Source organism: Anneissia japonica, unplaced genomic scaffold, assembly GCF_011630105.1.
Source record: "Anneissia japonica isolate Jap-2015-1 unplaced genomic scaffold, ASM1163010v1 scaffold2284_len378405_cov197, whole genome shotgun sequence".
NCBI classification, from domain to species: domain Eukaryota; kingdom Metazoa; phylum Echinodermata; class Crinoidea; order Comatulida; family Comatulidae; genus Anneissia; species Anneissia japonica.
In genome coordinates, this window is record NW_022735924.1 from 112,217 (window position 1) to 133,881 (window position 21,665).

The window sequence follows — 21,665 nt, forward strand, 5'->3', positions numbered from 1 at the left end:
AAATTAATACTTTTTATTTCTACGACCTTGTCATGAGTTTGCACAATACAGTTCATGTTTGTCTGGTGCATCTGATCCTTGCTGGTGCAACCACTGGGTAAACATAGATCTAAATAATATTTATAAACCCTGACAAGCTTTCAGCAAAATTTGGCACACAAATTTCAGTGGTGCAGATTACAAACTCAGTTGCATTACATGAGAATACTTTAAAAGGTGAAAAACAAGCTGTAGAACATATTTGGTTGATAAGATAAGTTAGTTTGTTATACAGTATTTCAGGAGTACCTAAATTTGCTTAAACATTTGGCCACACACTGAGAACTTTAGTGCAATTATCTGGGAACTCCAAAAGATTAAAGATCCCACTTCAGGTTATCCAATAATCAAATGTATTTAACATTATATACATTTAGTTACAGGCCCGTAACCATGTTCATATGAAGGTGTTTCCTATAAACCAAGTTTAAATCAGAAGTCTATCTTTAATAAACAAAGTTATGATAGACTACTACTCTAGTAGTAAATCAGTGAAAAAGAGGGTTTAATCGAACGTCACACTCCCCTGGTTACAGGCCTGAGTTCAAAATACCTACAAGATTATCACTTTAAAAATACTATTAGCGAACAGTCAAAATAAGGTTACAATAAATAAATTATAAGGTGTGAAATATTGTTAGATTCCATCCGTTGATAGCATAAGATTCAGTCATGTTAGGTAACATCAGTAAAATCAAAACAGAGAAAATTTGAACACAATTAAAAATACTGTTTCAAATTTGACAGAAAAAGATCAAGAATCATTTCGATAGGAAGGCACAAGTTAGTAACCTTCACCGTAAAAATGTTCCCTTTACCTTCTCAGAACTTAAAAATAAAAAGTGAACTTGAATTAAACTGTAAAGTTAAAATATTAAAACAAACAGGAATTGAAAAGCTAATTCAAAAATGGGTGCGGAAAGTAAAATAACTTATACTAAATTAAAAACTGATAAAAATGGATGGAATTAATAGACAGCACCATGAACAAAATTAGAAAGAATTTTGTCAATTAAAAAAAAATTGAAAACACCAAACATTTTGGGCATAAATATTTGAATAACTCATGAAACTCTTTACTCACCGTCAAATAAATAATTCCAGAAGAATGTAAACCAAGCGGGATGAAGAAACAACGCAAGAATATGTCATTAGCAAAAGAAAAGATAATTTCAGATATATTCTAAATATCAATATTCTATACTTGTTAAGAAATAAAATAAGAAATAAAATAAAATAATTGCTAATTGCAGAATGTATTTAGTTATATTTGCTGTAGTATGGCCTATGCAATAATTTATCATATAATTTTATTTCATAATTTATCATTTTATTGTTTATAATACATAAGTTAATTGCAGCTTTGCTGAATTGATCAGATATATATATAAAATTACCAGTGGCCTATGGTAGACTCATCATAGATTACATAGTTTGGGTAGGTTGAACAATTCAAAATGTTTATAAGTTATTTTTTATATACAGTAATTTTATTTCGTAATTTTATTTCATAATTTTATTGCTTATTATACACATGTTAACAGCAGCTTTGCGGAATTTATTAAATTGGTCTATGATCGATTCTTACAATATTGATTAAATTTGAGTACATGCAGTTTTAGAATACAGTATGCTAATTTTTTTTTTCCCAAAAATTGTATATAAAAAAATGGCTAAACAGGTTAATTTGCAAAATTTATATATCAAATGTCTGTTTCAATTTTTTTAATGGTTTTTAAATATATACTTTCAATTAGGAGTCAATGTCTACAGATGAGATGGGAGATATAGGTAGGGATTATAAAAAAGAATAAAAAAGGGATTGCGCTCACATTATAACTGACATGGGAACACCTCAGACATTGTCTGCATTAGATGCAAGAAACTAATACTTCCTATAGGGGGCAGTATTACTCTATTATAAAATGTGTTCAAATCTGTAACATTGTGGTTATCTGAGACACTGCGAATATTATATTAATTTATTATTACGTTTTGTTTAAGACGAATGCATTTATTTTAAATTAATAAATTAATTTTTTTTAAATGTTATTGTTATATTACTGTACCGATGCAGGTAGAAGCCACCGTTTATTTTACCAAGTAATTTTTGGGAGGGGGAGCAGGGCTTATACCAGGGGACTAGAGAATGTGAATACAGTTAAACTTGCCCAAGTTGAATCCAAAATGCCATTGAAAAATTGTTCGACTTGTTTGAGATAAAATTTGACTTACAGATTCTTAATTAATAGAAAATATAACAATGTGCCATGTAAAATAAGATCGACTTAGAAATTATTCAACTTTAGGCAAGTTAAACTGTAGTAGCGGGCTTACACCCTGCCAGTGAGGCCTTGCCTAGGCCCACAGAGACTCTTGGTATACTACTAGCTTTTTTTGCCAAATGCATGTGCGTGTATGCCTTCTCTAAGTTTCCTGTGATTTATGGATCATTATTTTAGGTCTTTAAATGTACAATGTACCGTACATCTAAGGTGTTTTCAATTAACTAAATGAGCTTTCTTAGCAAACACATTTAATTGTATTTTACTATGCGTGGTGATACCTTGGCCAGATCACATCAGGAAGACAATAAATAATACAGTTGTAAAAATATGCAGTCATCATGAATTTACTGGAGATGGGTTAGCTTCCAAGAAATTTGTTTTGCTTACCGACAGGGCCCAAGACTGTGCCAATTTTCCCGACTCAGGGGAGACCTGGGACACCTGGAATAATAATCTGAGCCACACATAGATAAGAATTTCCATTTTAAACATCTGAGGTGATTGGATGGTATTATATCTGGGTGGAGAAGCAGCAGCATAGCTAGGTGAGAACAGGCCCTGGTCCATTTAATTAGTTGGGGTAGGGGAAACCCTGGGAGGCTGACGTTTTAAATTTTCATGAGCCATACTTTGAATTTAAAGAATGAAAATTCTAGGTCCGAGTACTGATTCACATCTTCAGAAAATCTGTTGTAAATGCTTCTTAATTTTTACCCCCACCCCCCAATCCCGGCTCCACTCACTATTGGCCCAGACTTGTAATATAAACTAATAATAATTTGTACATAATTCAAGCGGGACCTATGTGGTCTTATTGAAAGGACCCCTAACAGACCCTGGTCCCTGTGCTTTGCTCTGGCTGCACTGCCCATCCCTATGCCACTGTGGAGAAGCTTGAATATTAGGAAGTTGGCTTCAAAAACTTAATGTGGGTGTTATACTCGATGGTAGGCTTATACCTTTGTCAGTACAGTATTAGTAAACATTTGATTGATTTATTATATAATGGGCTGGATATCATAGCAATGAAAGTAAAAGATTGATAGATGCTGGTTAATTAATGTGGTTGAAAAGTTAGTTTTAAAATGGAAATCAAGATTCGTAAATATCTTGCAACTATGCGATGGGAGTCAGTTGCTGGAACTCATGAGCAATAAATGAAGTTTTAGATTGAGTGGGCAATTAGAATGTATGTGGAAATGTAATACAAAATTTTTTTAAATGGAGTATAAAATTTGACTTACAAATTTCTGATTTCAAGAGGTAGATATATCCCAGAAAAAAACATGTGGGGAGAAATGTAAATACTGTTAATATCCATCACAAATAGTGTCATATTGAAAATATAAACTGTGTAGTCGATAGTTAAATCATCTAAACTCACAACATTCAATAATCATCATTAGGATACAGTTTTGAAATTAGTGTAACTTAGTACTTTCTCAGTATGTTACAGTGTTAGCAAAACCAAATGTTGAAAAATATACGTGGTATTTTCCTCACAAAACAAAATGTATTAAAAGCTGCAAAGCTACTGATAGAAACCTTGCTTTCAATAAAGTCAAGCTTGTGTCTAAAAAGAATAAATGAATCAATCATCAAAATGAAAGAACATCCACAAATTTTTCTTTCATAAAAATCATAAATAAAAATCAAGCCATGCTTTTCAGGGGGGGGGGGGGGGGGGGGGGAAGGGGAGGAGGATGGGGTGATTATGGTACAGTAATCACTAAAGAAAAGCAACAAAATTGCCAACAAAATATATCATCTTCACCAGAAATAACTGAAATAGTGTTACTTCATTAAATCTACTAAAACCAAATAATTAAGATATTGAATGCTGAAATGCAGTGAATCACTACACACATAGTACTGTGGAAAACTAAACGTAAAAAAGCTAAATGAAACTGAATGGCGGTTTCACAAGAATTAAAATTAGGAAACTGAAACTGTAACGGTGATATATGACTATAAATCAACAGTGGCTCATCGACTGCCACAACCAACGTACAACATAATGCAAAAACATGAAATACAGTACATACAAGTACCATCTAGTTGTTGTTATTGTTATTATCATTATTATTATTCAGTATTATATTACTAGAATGGTATTGTAAGAGTAAAATGGTGTAATAAATACCGTATCAGAATTGAAAATAGGCTTCAGACACGAGGTAGTTTTTAAATGGTGAGATAGTATTAAGTAATTATACTTTGAAAAGTACATCTCAAACTTTGCCTCTGACAAGATACCTATTAGTAATAATTAAATTATGTCATAATATTTTGTTATTTATAGTTATTAAACATTCGTGAGAACAAGCATGCATTTTATGCAACTGATAGTCACATAATTCTGATACAACAGAATAACTACAGGCTAACAATACTAGAACAATCACAACAGATTTTTTTTATATTAAGTCAGTTTTACAAAATAGTGTAATGCAACGTTAAAGGGAAATGTGGAAAAATGGAAGAGTCTAGCAGAAGACGAGCAACAGATATCAGGCAAAATCAGGCAGTCACCAAATTCAATAAATCTAAAAGCAGAGTAAACAAATACAATATACAATCAGTACATATAATCTACAAACACTGATTACACAAGGAAACATGCAACAGTTTTTTCAAAGCTTGAAAATGACAAGAATGACGAAACTAGAACTGATACAGTAAATGCTTAGTACGCATAAACATGCAACAATTTTTGGACAAGATGCTACAATGATGACTTTCACAAGCTCTCCTGTTCCAGTGTTAAAATAATCATTAAAAAAGAAACAAGAAGCAAACAAAAATGACAACAGTGCTACTTCGGTATAGTTAAATTAAATAATAATAATAAAAAGGTAATTCGTTGATTGTTACAGTTCAATTAAAACTTTTAGATAGATGCAAATGTATTTCATCAATGTTGATTCTAAAATTTCAAATTATGCTTTAATTAAATTGAAAAAAAACGTTTATTTATCTTAAGCCGCCACACCCAAGCACACAAGTCACACAATTAAGATGACAAATTTCAAACACTTTCAAAAATAGAAAAAACATTACAAAGGTTAAAATATTATTTTACTGTCATCCTCAGATTCCTATATATATATATCATGAAGGAGGAAAAGGAGGAAAGTCAAAAGCGATATTTTAAAATTTCATGTATTAACTTGAATTGAGTAAATTTAAGGCAATGAATTCTACTCTATAAGGTGCTTCTAGTTATATTTGTCTTCTAAAAATTAATTTGATCAAATCATTATCGTCACCGACACCATAATCACTGTCACCGTCATTGCCTTTGTCATCCTTATTAGCCAATACGGCACTTCTTGTCCTACCACTGAGCAAAAGCCTCTCCAATCATTCTCAAGTATAACATGCTATTTTAAACGGAAATTCTTAATACTATCATCAGTGGGCGTATAATTACGCAATAAAATTAAATTTATTATAATCTAGGGCACTAGCCTATGTTTTCTTATTCTTTTATAAGCCATACAAGACCTGCAACTGCATCAATTTAGTCAACAACTTTATATCTATATATTTGGATTAGAGAAAAGGAGTAACCAAAAAAAAAACAAAAAAAAAAACCAAGTATACTACCAAATACAATACTGTGCCATGTACAGTATATCCCAAGAGCCTAATTCAATGCCATGCAAAATTTCCTTACAATTTTTCTTAAAAGAGAACACAATCGTTGTCACAGAATATGAGCATATCATTAATTATGTCTCACCAGCCATTTTACAAGTGGAACATTATTTATTTAGTAAGCAGCACAAACTTTGTTAGGGCCTGGGCTAATGCCTGTATTCATTAAACAAACTTTATTTCTAGTTTGAACTAGGCATGATGTAGAAGTAGTTTAATTTCCAAGCTTTACATTCAAATTCTATTCAATGTGATTAATGTTGGAGTCAAAATAGAGAGCCTGCAAATATATTTATAATTGAGACATTAAAATTTGGAATTCAAGACATACATGTTACTTAGGTTTAAACTTTTGCCAAGTTGAATTTTGGGGATATACTGAGACCAAAAGAATCACTGACCATTACATTTTTTAAATATATTTTTACAGTAAAGCTAAATTAGAATATTGTTTCTCATAGAATAATGCATTATGCTTGCATATTCCTTTACAATATTTGTTTAGTGTGGTCAAAGTTAGCAATTAAAACAAAACGGCAAAATGAAAGAAAAATAAAAAGTGAGAACTTAATAGAAGCTGGAATTCACTTATCAGCGTCGGATGTGAGGAGGCAAGGCATTCAAGGAGGTATTTGAGGCCCAAAAAAAAAATATGGGAAAAAGAATATGAAATGATGTAATTCTGAATTCCTAGTTCAAACTAAAACTTAAATTTGTTTTTTAGAATACAGGCAGTAATCAATAAGCAAGCACTAGCTGACGAAGACTAAGAAATACTCCACCACCAACCAAAAAGTAAGCACAAACACTACTAGGTTAACTATACTTAAAGATCTGCCTACCAATTATGGCATGGTTTTCATCAAATGTTATAATTTTTTTTTTAATATACCAAGTTATATTAAAAAGATAAACATAAAATTAGTGTGAAAATAAACTGTATAAATGAATTATACATAAAATTAAATCAAAAATATTTAATTATTAACTTGGAAAGGGTATATACGACAAATAGTCTAAAAACAAATGTCAAAAAAATTTGATGTACCAACATGCCAGAACAGTATACATCCCTTTAAATGTAAGAGATAAGAAATAAAATATAGAGTATAAAATAAATAATGAAAAAAAACAAATGAACATGGGAAACACATGGTCACTGTGTTAAAACTAACCTTTGATTTGAACTGGTCATAGAAAATAAAACAAGTTTTAAAAGAAGAATTAGAATTATGCATATTGGTATGAATATCAAGGTACTATATTCATTGCAATTAATGCAATATCAGATAGATGGCTACTAGGAATGATATCTTAATATAACATTTATAGATATTAGAAATGGTATCATAATATATTTATAAACTTTACACAATAATCAAAAGTCTGAAATTTACTGTTACATCCATCTTACTTTTGACAGTTACTAGCTTTACAGAACAGGTAGCACAGTAGCATTAGTAAAGGTGATGATGTTAGGTGTAGTTAATTATTGACCCATAACCACCAAAGTTAAAAGAAGTTTAATATCTGCAATGGTTGTGTACAAATCTAGATTTATGTATATTAGCCTGGCAAATTCCCCCCTGCCTTCAAATATGAAACTTAACTGATATATATTCAGAAAATTGTGTTCTAGGGTTTTTAACATTTTATTAAGGCATAGAAGAGGAAGTGATTTGATATATTTTGGAATTGGAAATCCACTAGCAAGATAGTAGAATAGCTATTATTATCCCTATAATACTTTTTTATTTATTTACTTATTTATATATTATTAATATAAATGTAAGAAAAACTATGACTTCAACAATTAACAGTCAATTTTCAGTGTGCAAGTGAAGGAATGAGACAATATTGGAAATATTTCACTAGTGTTTGCATCATACCGGTTCAATTTTTATAAGCCAACAATTATTACTTTAGTATTTAACATTATTGTGTACTTATTTATTTTAAAAGTACAATATAGCAGGGTTTGAAATCTGGGATATTGAAATTTCAGGAGTTTAAACACAAAGAGTAATGGCTCCATCTTATTTTAACATACTACAGTTAAGGTCCTTATCTGTCAAACATTGTGCAAGTGTCTATTTATACTATTAGGATGGGTTTCAGGAATGAGAACAATGCATTTAACACTACAAAATCATTTGCATAAACAATTGCCTTGGTTTTATCCCATAGCAAAGTTCCCTCTTGATCTTTATTTCTAAGCATTAAGCATTTATTAATATCAATTATTAATACTTTCCAGCAAAAGGCAGTTAACCCATGTGTCAGCTTTTGTTCAGGACCCCAAAACATTAGAGCAAACATGGAAAACAAATTATTTCAAAAAATTCAAATGAAAGGAGCACATTTAAATTCATGCCAGAGGTCAATATGCCATGCTTTGATTGACGTCCCTTAAAAAAATTCATTCAGTTGGAGAAAAACTTGCTCTGTGCTTCACAAATAAGGAGGTGGATCATATAAGATATTCTTGTTCAATACAGAAATATGTTGGGAATGAGCATGTTGTATTAGTCGTCTGTTCCTCTATGTGTGAATTGTGTGTGTGGGTGTGTTGGTGGGTATGTACGTGTATATGTGCAAAATGCAAACTATAAACAGACAGTGTAACTACGTGACAACCAGTTTACAACCTATAAACACAGAAAACACAGACAAAAACCAACATCGAAAAAACAAAAGAAAATATAAATGCAGGCAGTTGGATCAGTTGCGCACTATACCTTTCTCCTAAACGAAGGTTTCTGTAGTATTCTATTTTTGCGATCAGGGCTATCTGTATCCTATGAACAGAACATGTCACAGAAAAAAAAAAGGAATAGGAATGGAAATGTTAGAAACATAAATCATGTGCAAAAAAGAAAAAATATATATTCATTGGTAAATAGCTGAAATGAACAGTTTTGAGGCATAGATTTAAAATTTCATGAATTGAAAAAAGCAATTTGAAAAATAATCATTTAATAAAGATTTATGGTTAAATTGCTATTATCTATTAAGGATATTCACCATTTTGGTGTACTATACTAACATTCCTGTGCAAAAAATAACAATGATAAAAATGATAACAAAAATATAATAATTATAATGATGATGGTGAGAGGGTGAAAATAAAAATAAAATTAATATTTAATCATTTGTAAATATAACAGGAAGGTGATTCTTCAATTGATATTGTTAGGAAAGGGTGCTAAGTGAGCTATTAGTTGAAATATTAACAGCATATATAACTGTTTGACTAAAGGGTTACTATAGTAGTTGAGTAGAAGCACTTCATAATCCTGCTAAAATCCTTATGGTGCTTAGTGCACTAATTGTCACCTATTCATTTACTAAAACAGTGCTATGTGCTGGCTTTAGCCTTGAATCCATAGAATTGCTACAGCATTTTCACTGCAATCCTTGCACTGCGTAGCTGTCCCCGGCACAATTGGAAACTCTCCCAGATTCAACTGACCAATCAGCATCGCCAAAGGGATAGGCGATAGCAAGTAGCAATTTAATGGAAACCAGGCTTAATATGTACAGAATGCAACTACTCATGATATACCCAGAAGCCTGAAATATTTCAACTCAGCAAGAATTCTTAAATCGTCATAAAGAGCCAAGAGAGATATGCGAGTACACATATACAATAATTTATCAGATTAAACAAAATTATTTCTGATGCATTCAACAGCAAGTAACTCACCAATTACAGGATGGAATAATGCTTTTATAAAGTAAGTCTCTTAGGGAGTGGAGTGTTTTTAGACATGAAAAATTTCTTGATGTCACAAGAATTGAAGCCAAGGACCATGGGTTAGGGCGCAAGCATTTCTACCACTACACTGTACAACTCCACTTCATTAACTCTATATCTCAGCATAAAAATGTTTGACAAAGGGTTAATATTATTTTATCATCATCATCATCAACACCACCGATATTGTTAGATGTAGATTATAAGATAAGCTAAAGATACTAAAATTACCTACTTTAACCTATAGAAAAAAAGGGCAGATATTATCCATGCTTAAAAAATACTTAATAGGATTGACTATATCAATGGTGATAGATTATTTAAGTATTCTAAATATACTAAAACACAAGGTCGCCTTTAAAAATGATCAAAGTCAACTACAAGATAAGAGGTTAAGAAACAATCATTTGCTAACAGACTCAAGTCCTATGTTTCACGGTAATTATCTATAAGTATTTATTCTAAATTCACGCAAAATTCTTTAGGATTATGTGCTCGATATCTAGGAGGCTATCTAACAGTAAGTTTTATTTTATTAAATGTACAGGCTTTCACTACAAAAATCCAGCTATTTCAAAAGCCCAACCTAAGAATGGAGAAATGACATTATTTATTAGTGATTAAAATATCAATTTGTTACTTTCAAATGAATAGTTTATAATTACTTGCTAATTGCAAGAAATCAGATAAATAAATACCCACACACTAGTACTTGTTAAATAAAAAGTTAAGGATTTATACATTAAATTTAAATAGAACATAATACATAAGAAACAGGAATTCACTTGTGAAACTCTTTATCGTCACAATGCCATGCACGGTATGACTCTACCAGCAAATATACTCCAATTCACAGTGACGATTTCAAAATGCAGGATTACCCTATTACATAACAAAATATAATAGTAACATTACATTTACATAATAATTATAATGAACAAAGAACATTTGTGAGAAACAAACTTAAATACTAAACAAAATATAAAAAATACATTCATGAGATATTGGTAATGCGTACCTTTTTACCAAACAGCCCTTTTCTTTTTGTTTTTGTTTTAGCTGCTTTTCCTGAGATCGTTCCACTACCGTTGCTTGGGGTAACTGCGATATCAATTTCAGAGGATATAGAATCCGTGTCAGCTGGCTTCGATTGGTAGGTGGGCTCAACATCAAGATCTTCAAATGCAATATCGCCTGGCGGGACATAACCAGATTTGTATTTGTCTATCACCATCACAGAGTCCTGAAAAATGGAATTCAATTCAACTTTATTTATTGCTACAAAAGACATTTGGGCCAATATCAGCTTAGGAAATAACATACAAATGCAATTAACAAAGACAATTACAGTTTATTCTAATCACAGTAACTATATGATCATTGTTGTGATATAATCACAGTACAGAGAGCAACTTAGCTCAGTTGGCTAATCTGGTGGTAGCCAATGTGTGTGCGCTGAATTATGGAGATCTCTAGGTCTCCGGTTCAATTCCCATCGCTGCTTTTCCTTGTGTTTCAGCTGGAGAGCCGAAATACAAGTTACAATAGCGCACCGTCTTTAGAATGAGACTTTTTTAGCCGTTGGTCCCATATGCATTTATGGCCCATGTGCACATTAAAGAATGCAGTACACTCTTCGGCAAAGAGTAGTGGATTGTCTACCGGTGTACTACCTAATCACTACCAGAAGGACCCCACTGGAAATAAGTCTTCTTTCTAGATTTTTGTGGGCTATCCTTGGTGTCTACACTGAATAAATCCAATCCAATCCTATGCATTTTAAGGCCACTTCACACAGGGTCATAATAGACTGCAGCCCTACAGCAGTATATAATGTTTATATAATTCAGGAGAAAAAGTGAGCTGTAATATCTTAACCTGACTCCTAAGTGTTACTTTTGCTATACTTTCAACCTAATTAAGAGCATACATGGTTAATTTACAGCGCAAAGTTATATAAGGTGAGTTTTAATAAGCTATATTTATATTGACAAATGTATATTGAAAGTATCTACCTTCCTATAAAAACGTTTCACATACATATTTGCATTAATAAAAGTAAAAAGAAAAACAACCTTGAAACTTATAATATAGGCTTACATGTTATTGTAGCCGAAAATGAAAGTGCAATAATACCAAAATAAACTGGCTTAGTCTGCATAATACAAGGCGCATGAAGAACATTTACTAAACTTACTGAACCAGGGTTGATTTGTTCTGCTTCTTGAACCATAGCTTCTAAGCACTTGACTAGAATTGGATTCACAAGATTCTGTGATTCTGAAAACTTTTTGTAGAAATCGCACAACGATCTGATCCTCTTTTCATCCATGTTTTGCATTTTCTGTTAAATTAGATCAAATGCAAAAGATTCTGATCAAGAAGTGAATCAGCAACACAAAAGAAGAAATAAACCCAAGCAAACATTGGGGCATTCAGTATAATATATATAGAATCCACATACCATATTCATTCCAGTAAACAAAATGCTTGGAATAAACACCCCCCTCTAGAGCCTCATTTGGAATAAACACCTCCCTCGAATAAAAGCACAGGTGTTTACTTTTTTCCTTGAATAAACGGTAATTATCATTACTGCTAATACTACCACTATTATTTTGTTGGTTTTCTGGATGGTGGGAGATATTGTTTATAAGGTCTTAATTTTGATCAACCCTATAATCAACAATTAATAACACCATATACTTGTTCATGTATAAAATGTGTTTTATAGAATTTACATTTTCATTGATCACTATTAACTGTTTAATGATGTTTTGTCAAATGCATCTCTGTTACAACCATCTGCTTTTAGATACTACAATTTATTTTGATTTATATATTATTATTATTATATTTAAATTAAATTCAAATTTAAGTTCTTCAATTTAACTCTTTTCATTATCTTTACTATTGAACTGACCTGGAACACGGCTGGCATATTGGTAAAATAATGTTCTTTCTGTGCAGAGTTGGTCTTCTGTAACTGTAATATGTACTCATTCCTGCTTTCCTCTCTCAGTTGGTTTTTTGTATTCATGATTCCTTTTAACTGGAAAAAAAATATCAGGGGTTACAAGTAGTATGCTAATGCTTACAACATTCAAGATATTAAGTTGTATACATTTGAGCATGTGATCTGCTGCTGAAAAAAGATCCACTGAAATAAATCAACCTTCTGCAGATAGTGGTGTCTGTGCCCTACTGCTGGACTAATCCACTCACTCGATTCGACAGTACCTGTTCACCAAAGTTTACCATCTATGTGCAGTCTGAACAGAGTCTAAAGTTGCTTAACTTTAGTAATCTGGAGAAAAGTCACTGTTTTCAATGTATTAAGGCCATAGATAATAGGCTAAAAAACAAAACGGCATAAAAAGTGCAACCCTCCCATTTTGTGCGACCACAAATCGCACCACCTCACAGCCGTTATATTTCAATTAATGTGTGTGCATTGGGAAACTTTTCTAATGTCAGTCAAATGTCACCATCAAGTTGAGATTTGTTATTATAATAAATATGAGAATTAAATTCTGTTTATCTGCACATATGTTAACTAATGTAAAATTTATGATATTTGTGCATTTGGAAACTTTTCTAATGTCAATCAAATGTCACCATCATGTTACATTAAACATTTCAAGTTGAGATTTGTTATTATAATAAATATGAGAATTAAATTCTGTTTATCTGCACATATGTTAACTAATGTAAAATTTATTATATTTGTAGCAGTAAAGTTCAGTTGAACTAACCGTAAATTCATTTTCAGTGATATTAATTTGGCATTTTATAACCTATCAACCTTTCAACTAGTGAAAGTTACGAAAATATACAATACAATATGCAAAGCACAAAATAATGTTTCTGTAACAGTAATCTCCAGTAGGTTCTTTACAGTACTCCTCAATTATTGACAAATTATTGATAGTCAGTAAAGTACATAGACATATACTGTCTATGACCTGATATGAAGGATGGATAGATGGTTTATGGGAAGACGGACTGTTCCATTTTTATACAAAATAACAGTGTGGAACCTACCCTTATCTATATTTCTTTTAATGATCATAAGTTATTGTTACTATGAATCATCGGCCATAGTTATCATTGCTGCACCCAGTCTAGTCTACTGAACTCTTATTTTCTAACCTGAAATTTGTGATTTGCCAAACTACTTTTGAAGTTGCATTTTTTCAAAAAAAGGGGGGGGGGGGGGGGGGGGGGGTTTACTAGAGGTGAATTGTAAAATCAAAAATTACCTAAACAAGCTGCTTTAAATGGTCAATAAGTTCTTTATTTGTAGAGGAACAAGTTAATGTGCAGGGTATCTCCAGGCCTCCTGCTATTTTGCTGTTCCTTCGTTTGTTGCTGGTTATTTCAACATCAATAATTCCTTGTGTTTCAAAAAGAAATGAAATATCTTCGAGTTCTCTTGGGGTAAATGTCCGACGATGCAGCGCGGTGCTTCTCCTTTCACAACAGCAATAGCGTGCTTGTCAAAAACATGTCGGCCTCATGAACTAGCACCGCACGCAAAACATCTGCCCTCAACTTGAAGAAACATTCTTACTACGGTATACAGTAGACTTCCTTGACCAGACACCTTGAATCAAATCAGCGTCGAACACGCAACACAATAACAATACACGATTACCCGTCGTTTGCCGTCAGTTTGCAGTTTACCCTGTTTTTACAAGGCTAACGAAATACCATGAGAGAAACAAAATAGGCCTAGGCCTAGTGATCGTGGAGACAGTAAACATCAAACGTTTAGGGTAAGCTTTTTTAAGTAGTATTTATTTCATTTCATATCAAAGAAAGCAGCACGCAGTACGGTATTACTCCTTGTTTGTCAACCTTTTTATGGACTGGATACCCATGTTAATTGATTGGGCACTCATTGCAAGATGAAAAAAAACAACTCAGAGGGGGCGTTTATTAGAAGAGGGGTGTTTATTAGAGACAATACGGTATGGACAAGTAAATAAAATAAAGTAGTTTCTTGTCCTACTGCACTATTTAGGATATTTCGGCTCCATTCCCCAGAGCCCTGTTCACCTCTCTGGCTTCGTATTGTAACAAGGGAGTTAATTAATATTAATTAATATCACTCCCTTGTTACGATACGAAGCCAGAGAGGTGAACAGGGCTCCGGGGAATGGAACCAAAATATCCTAAATAGTGCAGTAGGTGAGTAATAAAATTTGTTTATTGTTATTACCACTACCACTGACACTAAATCTATAACGTTAAGAGGGTCGGAATGGCTAAAAATAAACAGTATAAAACAATGTCAATAATGACCCTGAAAAGGCTTAATCAATTATGTAACAACATGAATGTATTGTCGAGTTTCTTGTCCTAATATATAAAAACAGGAGAATGAGGGAATTTTTTTTTTACTCTGAGATGGTAAATAATTTTTTTTTTTTACTCCGAGATGATAAATCTAAGATGGTCGATGGGAAACATCTACTACTTTCTCACTGTTACCAAGTAGACACATTGAAAGCAAATAAGAGAAGCACTTGACATGATTTATGTTTCCCCAACCACTGATGATCGAGAGAGGAATTTTACTGATGTGATTTCGTAAAATAAAGGACAATTTTTTTTAAAATTTGGTGTGGCAGAGAAAATTGATGCGCGAGGGGAGGAGAGACTATTAATTTGTTTTATTTGGAGTAATTTACACACAATCAGAGGGATTTGAGAGATATCTTTACTGCTGCTCCAAAGATTTAGAATGACCTTTCATAATCGCTGCTGTCTGTAGGACCTTTATCACTGTATAAATCCCACATAAACAAAGTTATTTGACAGTCACTTCAATGGAGTCCAAAGACTCTTCTTTTTGGTTAGGTTCCAAATTTAAAAACACTTTCAAGATATGGGTTATACAAAATTGACATATTATCATTATCACTATTGTATTATGCACACTACTTATTTACATTGTTTTTAATGTCTTTGTTTTTGTTCATTTAATTGTATGGTGTGAGTGTATCATATGATAAAAAATGATCGCCCTTATCACTGTAACAATGGTAGTATTTGACTGGTTCGTTTCTTTGAGTATTATTTTCATTTGACCTTAATTTGAAATAAGTTATCCACATGACCAAAGCTAACATAGACGATTGGTCAGTTCAGCAACAACATTTGCGTTAATATAATCTAGATTAAATTTCAGGAAATAATAATTCTAATATTTACCCACAAAAATTAATTGTAGGCTAACAGAATTCAAAAACTGCATGTAAACATTTTTTTATGAAAAAAAAAACCCATACTGTCACAAGCTGAAGCAAACTTATCGCGGTAACCATGCAGCCATTTTGTTTTGTCAAATATTCACCAGTTTTCTATTCGTCTGGTCGATTTTACCACTGTGCAGGTGGACGTGGTATAACGAAGGAAAACCAGTCGAATATGGCCAATGATAAATAAAAAAGAAATCAAAATATCATAACTATAAAATAGAGTATGCTCATCATTGGCATCCATCATTCAGTTATTAATAATTATGAAGATAACCACCTTTACCCATCGCTGTAGCACAAGCTGACCTGCACTGTAAAGAGAATCAAAATAATTACTGTCAATGGCCAAAAAAATATTTATCAATCTGGTACTCACCCTTTCAACAGCCGCTTTTGTTTGATTCGGATCGTTATCTGAACGTATGAAATTGGCTTTTGACTGCTCATAGGCTTTGTGGGCTTGCTCATAGTGTTTCTTCACCTAAAAAAATAACACAACCAAATTAAAATACACAAACCAATGGTGATGTTGGTGGTACTGGCGCCAAGCACAAGCGGCCCCGCAACCATGCAATTCCTCATTCGACACAAAGATAACTGTGGACATTCAGACTTGTCGGCCATGATGTCACAGCATACAGTAAATCCACAGTAAAAGGCAGAAATAAATCCAAGGCTCAAAGCTCTTAAACTTCACTAAACTCTACCAAAAAAATTTCCTGTAAATCAAGGTGCTTCAATTTCGCTAGATAGAAAAAGAATGAGGAGGTTGCATGGTTGCGGGGCCGCTTGTGCTTGGCGCCAGGAGTCAAATGTTCTATTATTTTTAAAGGGGTGTTTCTCGTGTGAGAAAGAATAGGCAATTAATCGGTTTATCCAGGTAAGTATTCACGAAGTAGACTATAAAAAATAGGTATTGTTTGCTGACTTGAACAGAAGTATACCACAAGTAGTAAGAGTGGTCAATACCGTAGTTAATTACAATTAGGTCCCACCTTTGATGACATTTAGGCTATGTTCTCACACGGTTGCTAACGGTTAGCAGGATCCGGATCTAAAGCTAACCGTTAGCTGCCGTACGTCCATACGAGAAAAATCAGGATCCGGACATCAAAAATATGATGTCGAATCACTGGCCAATAAGAAACTGGAAATTGTAAACGCGTACGTGTGATTGGTTGATGATAAAAACGTGCTTACTTGCTAACCTATCAGCCGTTCTCACACAGGTGTTAAAGGTTAGCGCTAACGGTTAGCTCCCGATCCGTGAGAACCAGGCTTATATCAAAATTTTAAAAAAAAAAGAAGAAATATACAGCATTGAGAAATTTAAAAAATGTTTAAATTTAATTCAAATAGTTTTAAAAAAATGTTTTAAAAAAATGTAAAAACACGAAGCATTGATCACAACACAACGCTGTTCAGCAGAATAAACAAACCACCACAAGCATGGACCACCATTATAAAAACTGACCAAGAAGAGTGTCCCAAGATATTACTGGTAAAGGATTTTGAGCCTTCTTCCCGAAAAAAATAAAATTCATCCGAAAGTTTCAATTGATTTTCGAGAGCATTCAGTCCTGAATTTACCAGAAAAAAAGTTGAAGCAGCAATGCTATTTACACAAAAAACAACAAAGTCTACATACTGTAGGTCATAGGTAGGCGAAGTGCAGCCCACAGGCCACAGGCTACCTGATGGCCATTTTGTTGTGGCTTGCAAAAATAGATTAAAAACCCTATGTGTGCGGCCTGCCTACCATCTTTGACTAGCCTTCGTTTTTTTAGTCCGAAAAAGATCATCTGTAAAAAGCAATATTTAAACTGAGCATAAAGCAGTACAATTGCAGCACAATAGCAATGACTTTATAAGCTTTCTGGAATAGGCATTTTAAAATCTTATATTTTACCATCAAAATGTACTAAAAACACAAAAGCTCGCATTATATTAGTTATGGATCAATGACTTGTCAGTGGAGAGAATGCCGTCCAGTTGAACGCATTTTGTAACTATAGCAACGGAGTAGTATCACATGGTATCGTGACGTAACACTGTAGCACTCTATGTGGACCCAGGTGTTAAATAGAAAATCCACATTGACCCTCTGACCCCATTTTAATCCCCCTCTGCTATAGGTCTACATAATTTATTAACAGTTAAGCATTTAAAAGTTGAAAAAAAAAAAAATTTTTAATCTGAACAGTCTTTTAGAAATATCACCAACAACAACACCACCTATCTCAAAAGCAACTTTATTTTCTATAATATTGACAAAGAAAGCAAGTTAGTAATTGGATTTTTTAAATGACTACTACTTAGTACTACTATGTAAAAGTATAAATTTCCATTAGTATTAGATAAATTTTACCACAAAACGGAAATAAAAAGGGAAAATAAACCAAGAAATATTGCTATAAACTGCTACACAGTCAGCATATATTGTGGTGAGAATATCATTTTCTACACAATAAATTGAATAAAACCACATAGATTTTGAGGAGTTTTCTCACTAAAGGAACACTTTTCATAATCCATTTGAAGTATTTAATGCCCACCAGGAAACTAAACAGTACTAGCTTATATTATTTCCTGAAACAAAATATATTTTTGCTTATGTATTACAATGTACATTTGAAGAAATTGATGAGAAATTAAATTACAATATTAAATAGTGCAAAAAATATTAACTGATTTAATTGCTAAGGATTAGTAAAGGTATAATTATTTACACAGCGAAAAAATATTAATTAATAATGATAATAATGAAATTAGATGGCCAATGCTGGCTTAACAATATTACTTTAATTGTTCTCAAATTAATAATAAAAAAATAAAGCACATAAGACAATTAGAATGAATAAACACTTCCTGAAACATGATTTTAGTTTCAAAACTTGCACTCTCAATTTACTGTAGCATCGATTGGTTTTAATGTACAAGTTGTAACAGTTCTTAATGTTATGTTGTTCCATATCAAATTGTATGTTTTGCTTTCTTCTATATTATTATCATTACCGATTAAATCATTTGTATGTTTCCTGTAAATATGCTTGTTAAAAATAAGTATAATTAATATTAATAACATCCCATGTGACAATAATAGAATTATTAGTACAATTATAATATTATAATAATAACTATATTTATTATCTTTATCACTAGTGGAGGCGAATCTCGATACCAATCCAAAGTTACTACCTTGTGATTTATTATTATGTCCAAATAATAGAAAAAAATCACTATATACGGATAATTAAAATATGAAATACTATTTTATTACATTTTTATATGCAATTTAGCATTGTGACTGTTTAAGTTTTAAATATTTGCTTAAGAATTAGTTATCACTATTATTATTGTATAAATTATTTTTATTTATTACTAAAAATTACTAAAAACAACAACAACAACAACAACAACAACAACAACAATAATAACAATAACAATAATAATAATAATAATGAACAAGCGTTTTGAAAGTGCTCTAAACAATAATAGTTGGATTTGTACAGCGCATCATGCGAAAAAGCCTCTATGCGCTTGGTGATTGAGCTCTTTGAGTTTGACATTTTGAAAAAAGTTGATGTTTATTTTATGAAACTAAAAAAGCTACTCCTTAAACTAAGGCATGATTGGTCGTTGGCTCCGAGGAGTTCATCCGCCCTTTGTTCAGCTGTTTTTTTTCATGCTGTTGGGTGTCCATCCACCCTCCCATCGGCAGCCGCTAAAGACCACCGGTTGGGGTTGCCGGAATTAGTGGCCGACGACTCGACCGGTTGCAGTTTATAACGTCGTACCCAGGACACTATAATCTTATACTACACTTACATACGCTAAAATAAACTAACTTAAATAATTAAAATAAAGCCTCAAAGCGATACTAGGAATTTAAAGAACTTACCCTGCTCAATGTATCTAAGGAATCTTGATATTTTTTCTCTTCCTTTTCTCCTTCTTTAATTATTTGCTTTCGTTCTACTTTCAATTCACCACTTAGTATGCCTGCATCTTTTGTTACCTTTGATCCTATATTATCCGCTATTGTCTCATGTTGTAGCGCAACACTATTTAATTCCTTAAGTAATCCTACAAACGCTTTGGTGCAGGTGAATCTAACAAGGAAAAGAATAAACATAATGTAATCATCATTTGTTTTCTTTGTATTTCTTTTTTATCTTCTACCGTAATTAATCGATGTGGTGGGTTTACATTGCCAGGTAGTGCTCTTCTTATCAAAACAAACATTTAGTATTAATGCTCTGTCCACACTATCAAATATTATGGGACAAAAATGGTTGTATGCCCAAATATAGTAATGATGTACCTATATATGGTCATGATGTGATGTCATCATGACCATATTTAGGCATGTCACATGTTTATGTCAAATCAAATTTGATAGTCTGGACAGGACTTAAAGATGTACTATCCCTTGAAAATGACCAAAATCATCAAAAATATAATTTTTAAATTAACTTGTTTATTTTGCAGTAACATACAAATTATTAACATGAGCATAGAAATTGTTTAATTAAAAAAATGTGTCGATGATTTTTAAAACTGGATAATCATAATAAAGATAATAAAATACTTCCAGTGACTAAAAGTGTTTCTATAATTTTTTCGCTGCAAAATGATGGTTTTTATGGGTAAGCATTCTTTAAATACACTAATTTCTATGTTCAAGTTGATAATTTTTATGTTACTTCAAAATAGGCAAAGTAAATTTCAAAATGATGATCATTTTTTTTTTTGCAAGGCACAGTACATCTTTAAGGCAGATAATAAATTAAGGAATATAACAAACAAGGTCTGTATAAAAGAAATAAACTATAAATTATACAAATTAAAGAAACTGATACGTAGATAGCAGCTATTGTAAAAAAAGATTGTTTTAACAATAGCAAAGCAAAAATCAGGAAAATGGCAGACAGGCATTTATGGAATAGACATGGTAATGAGTCGTCAACAAAGATGCAATGATATGCTCAAGCGCGCATTTACATTCCATAAACCTACAATGCAATAGAATCATATGGAATTAATAGAGCATAAAGTAGATGAATACACAGATAAACAGCATATTATCACTGAGGTTTATATTAGCATTTAACCTAGTGTACTGTGTGTGGATCAGTTATTAATAATTATTATGACTAGTGTTTACTGAATGGAAGAAGACCCCTTCATTTTGTGTAATGACCAGTTCCGGGAGTTCATGCCTGCTGATTTCAGCATGCTTCTACAGTAAATCACAAATAGGTCTAGCCAATGTGTGTTTACCATAGCATGAATGATTTAATAGGTTTTGCTAAAATGAATGCATTAATGTATTGATGTGAAATAAAATTTCCTTTGTGGGAAAGAAATGAAGAAATAAAGAAAGGTTAGACATTCTGTAAAGGAATTATTGACATAATCAATACATAGATATTCTTAATATTTTCTAGTAGATCTTGTATGGCACGATTTTGTAGTGAAAATTAAAAATACACTAGCAAAATGAATAAGATTATAAAAAAGGTTATATATATTAATGATGATCATAACAATGATGACTGTCTCTTATACACATCTAGATGTGTATAAGAGACAGCTAGTGGAGGCAAATCTCGATACCAATCCAAAGTTACTACCTTGTGATTTATTATTATG

The 21,665-nt window shown here is 32.1% G+C and overlaps 1 protein-coding gene across 1 annotated transcript in view; it reads right to left on the bottom strand.

Annotated features, from left to right (window-relative positions):
- Positions 1 to 21,665, bottom strand: part of LOC117116696 (formin-binding protein 1-like) — a 50,857-nt gene that overhangs the window by 11,110 nt on the left and 18,082 nt on the right. The window contains exons 4-11 of the mRNA XM_033260796.1: positions 19,912 to 20,122; positions 16,387 to 16,491; positions 12,668 to 12,796; positions 11,942 to 12,088; positions 10,763 to 10,987; positions 8,726 to 8,785; positions 7,163 to 7,174; positions 3,572 to 3,577 (exon numbers count right to left, since the gene is read on the bottom strand). Of these exons, the coding sequence (XP_033116687.1) occupies positions 3,572 to 3,577; positions 7,163 to 7,174; positions 8,726 to 8,785; positions 10,763 to 10,987; positions 11,942 to 12,088; positions 12,668 to 12,796; positions 16,387 to 16,491; positions 19,912 to 20,122 (895 nt within the window). The remainder of the gene's footprint in view (positions 1 to 3,571; positions 3,578 to 7,162; positions 7,175 to 8,725; positions 8,786 to 10,762; positions 10,988 to 11,941; positions 12,089 to 12,667; positions 12,797 to 16,386; positions 16,492 to 19,911; positions 20,123 to 21,665) is intronic.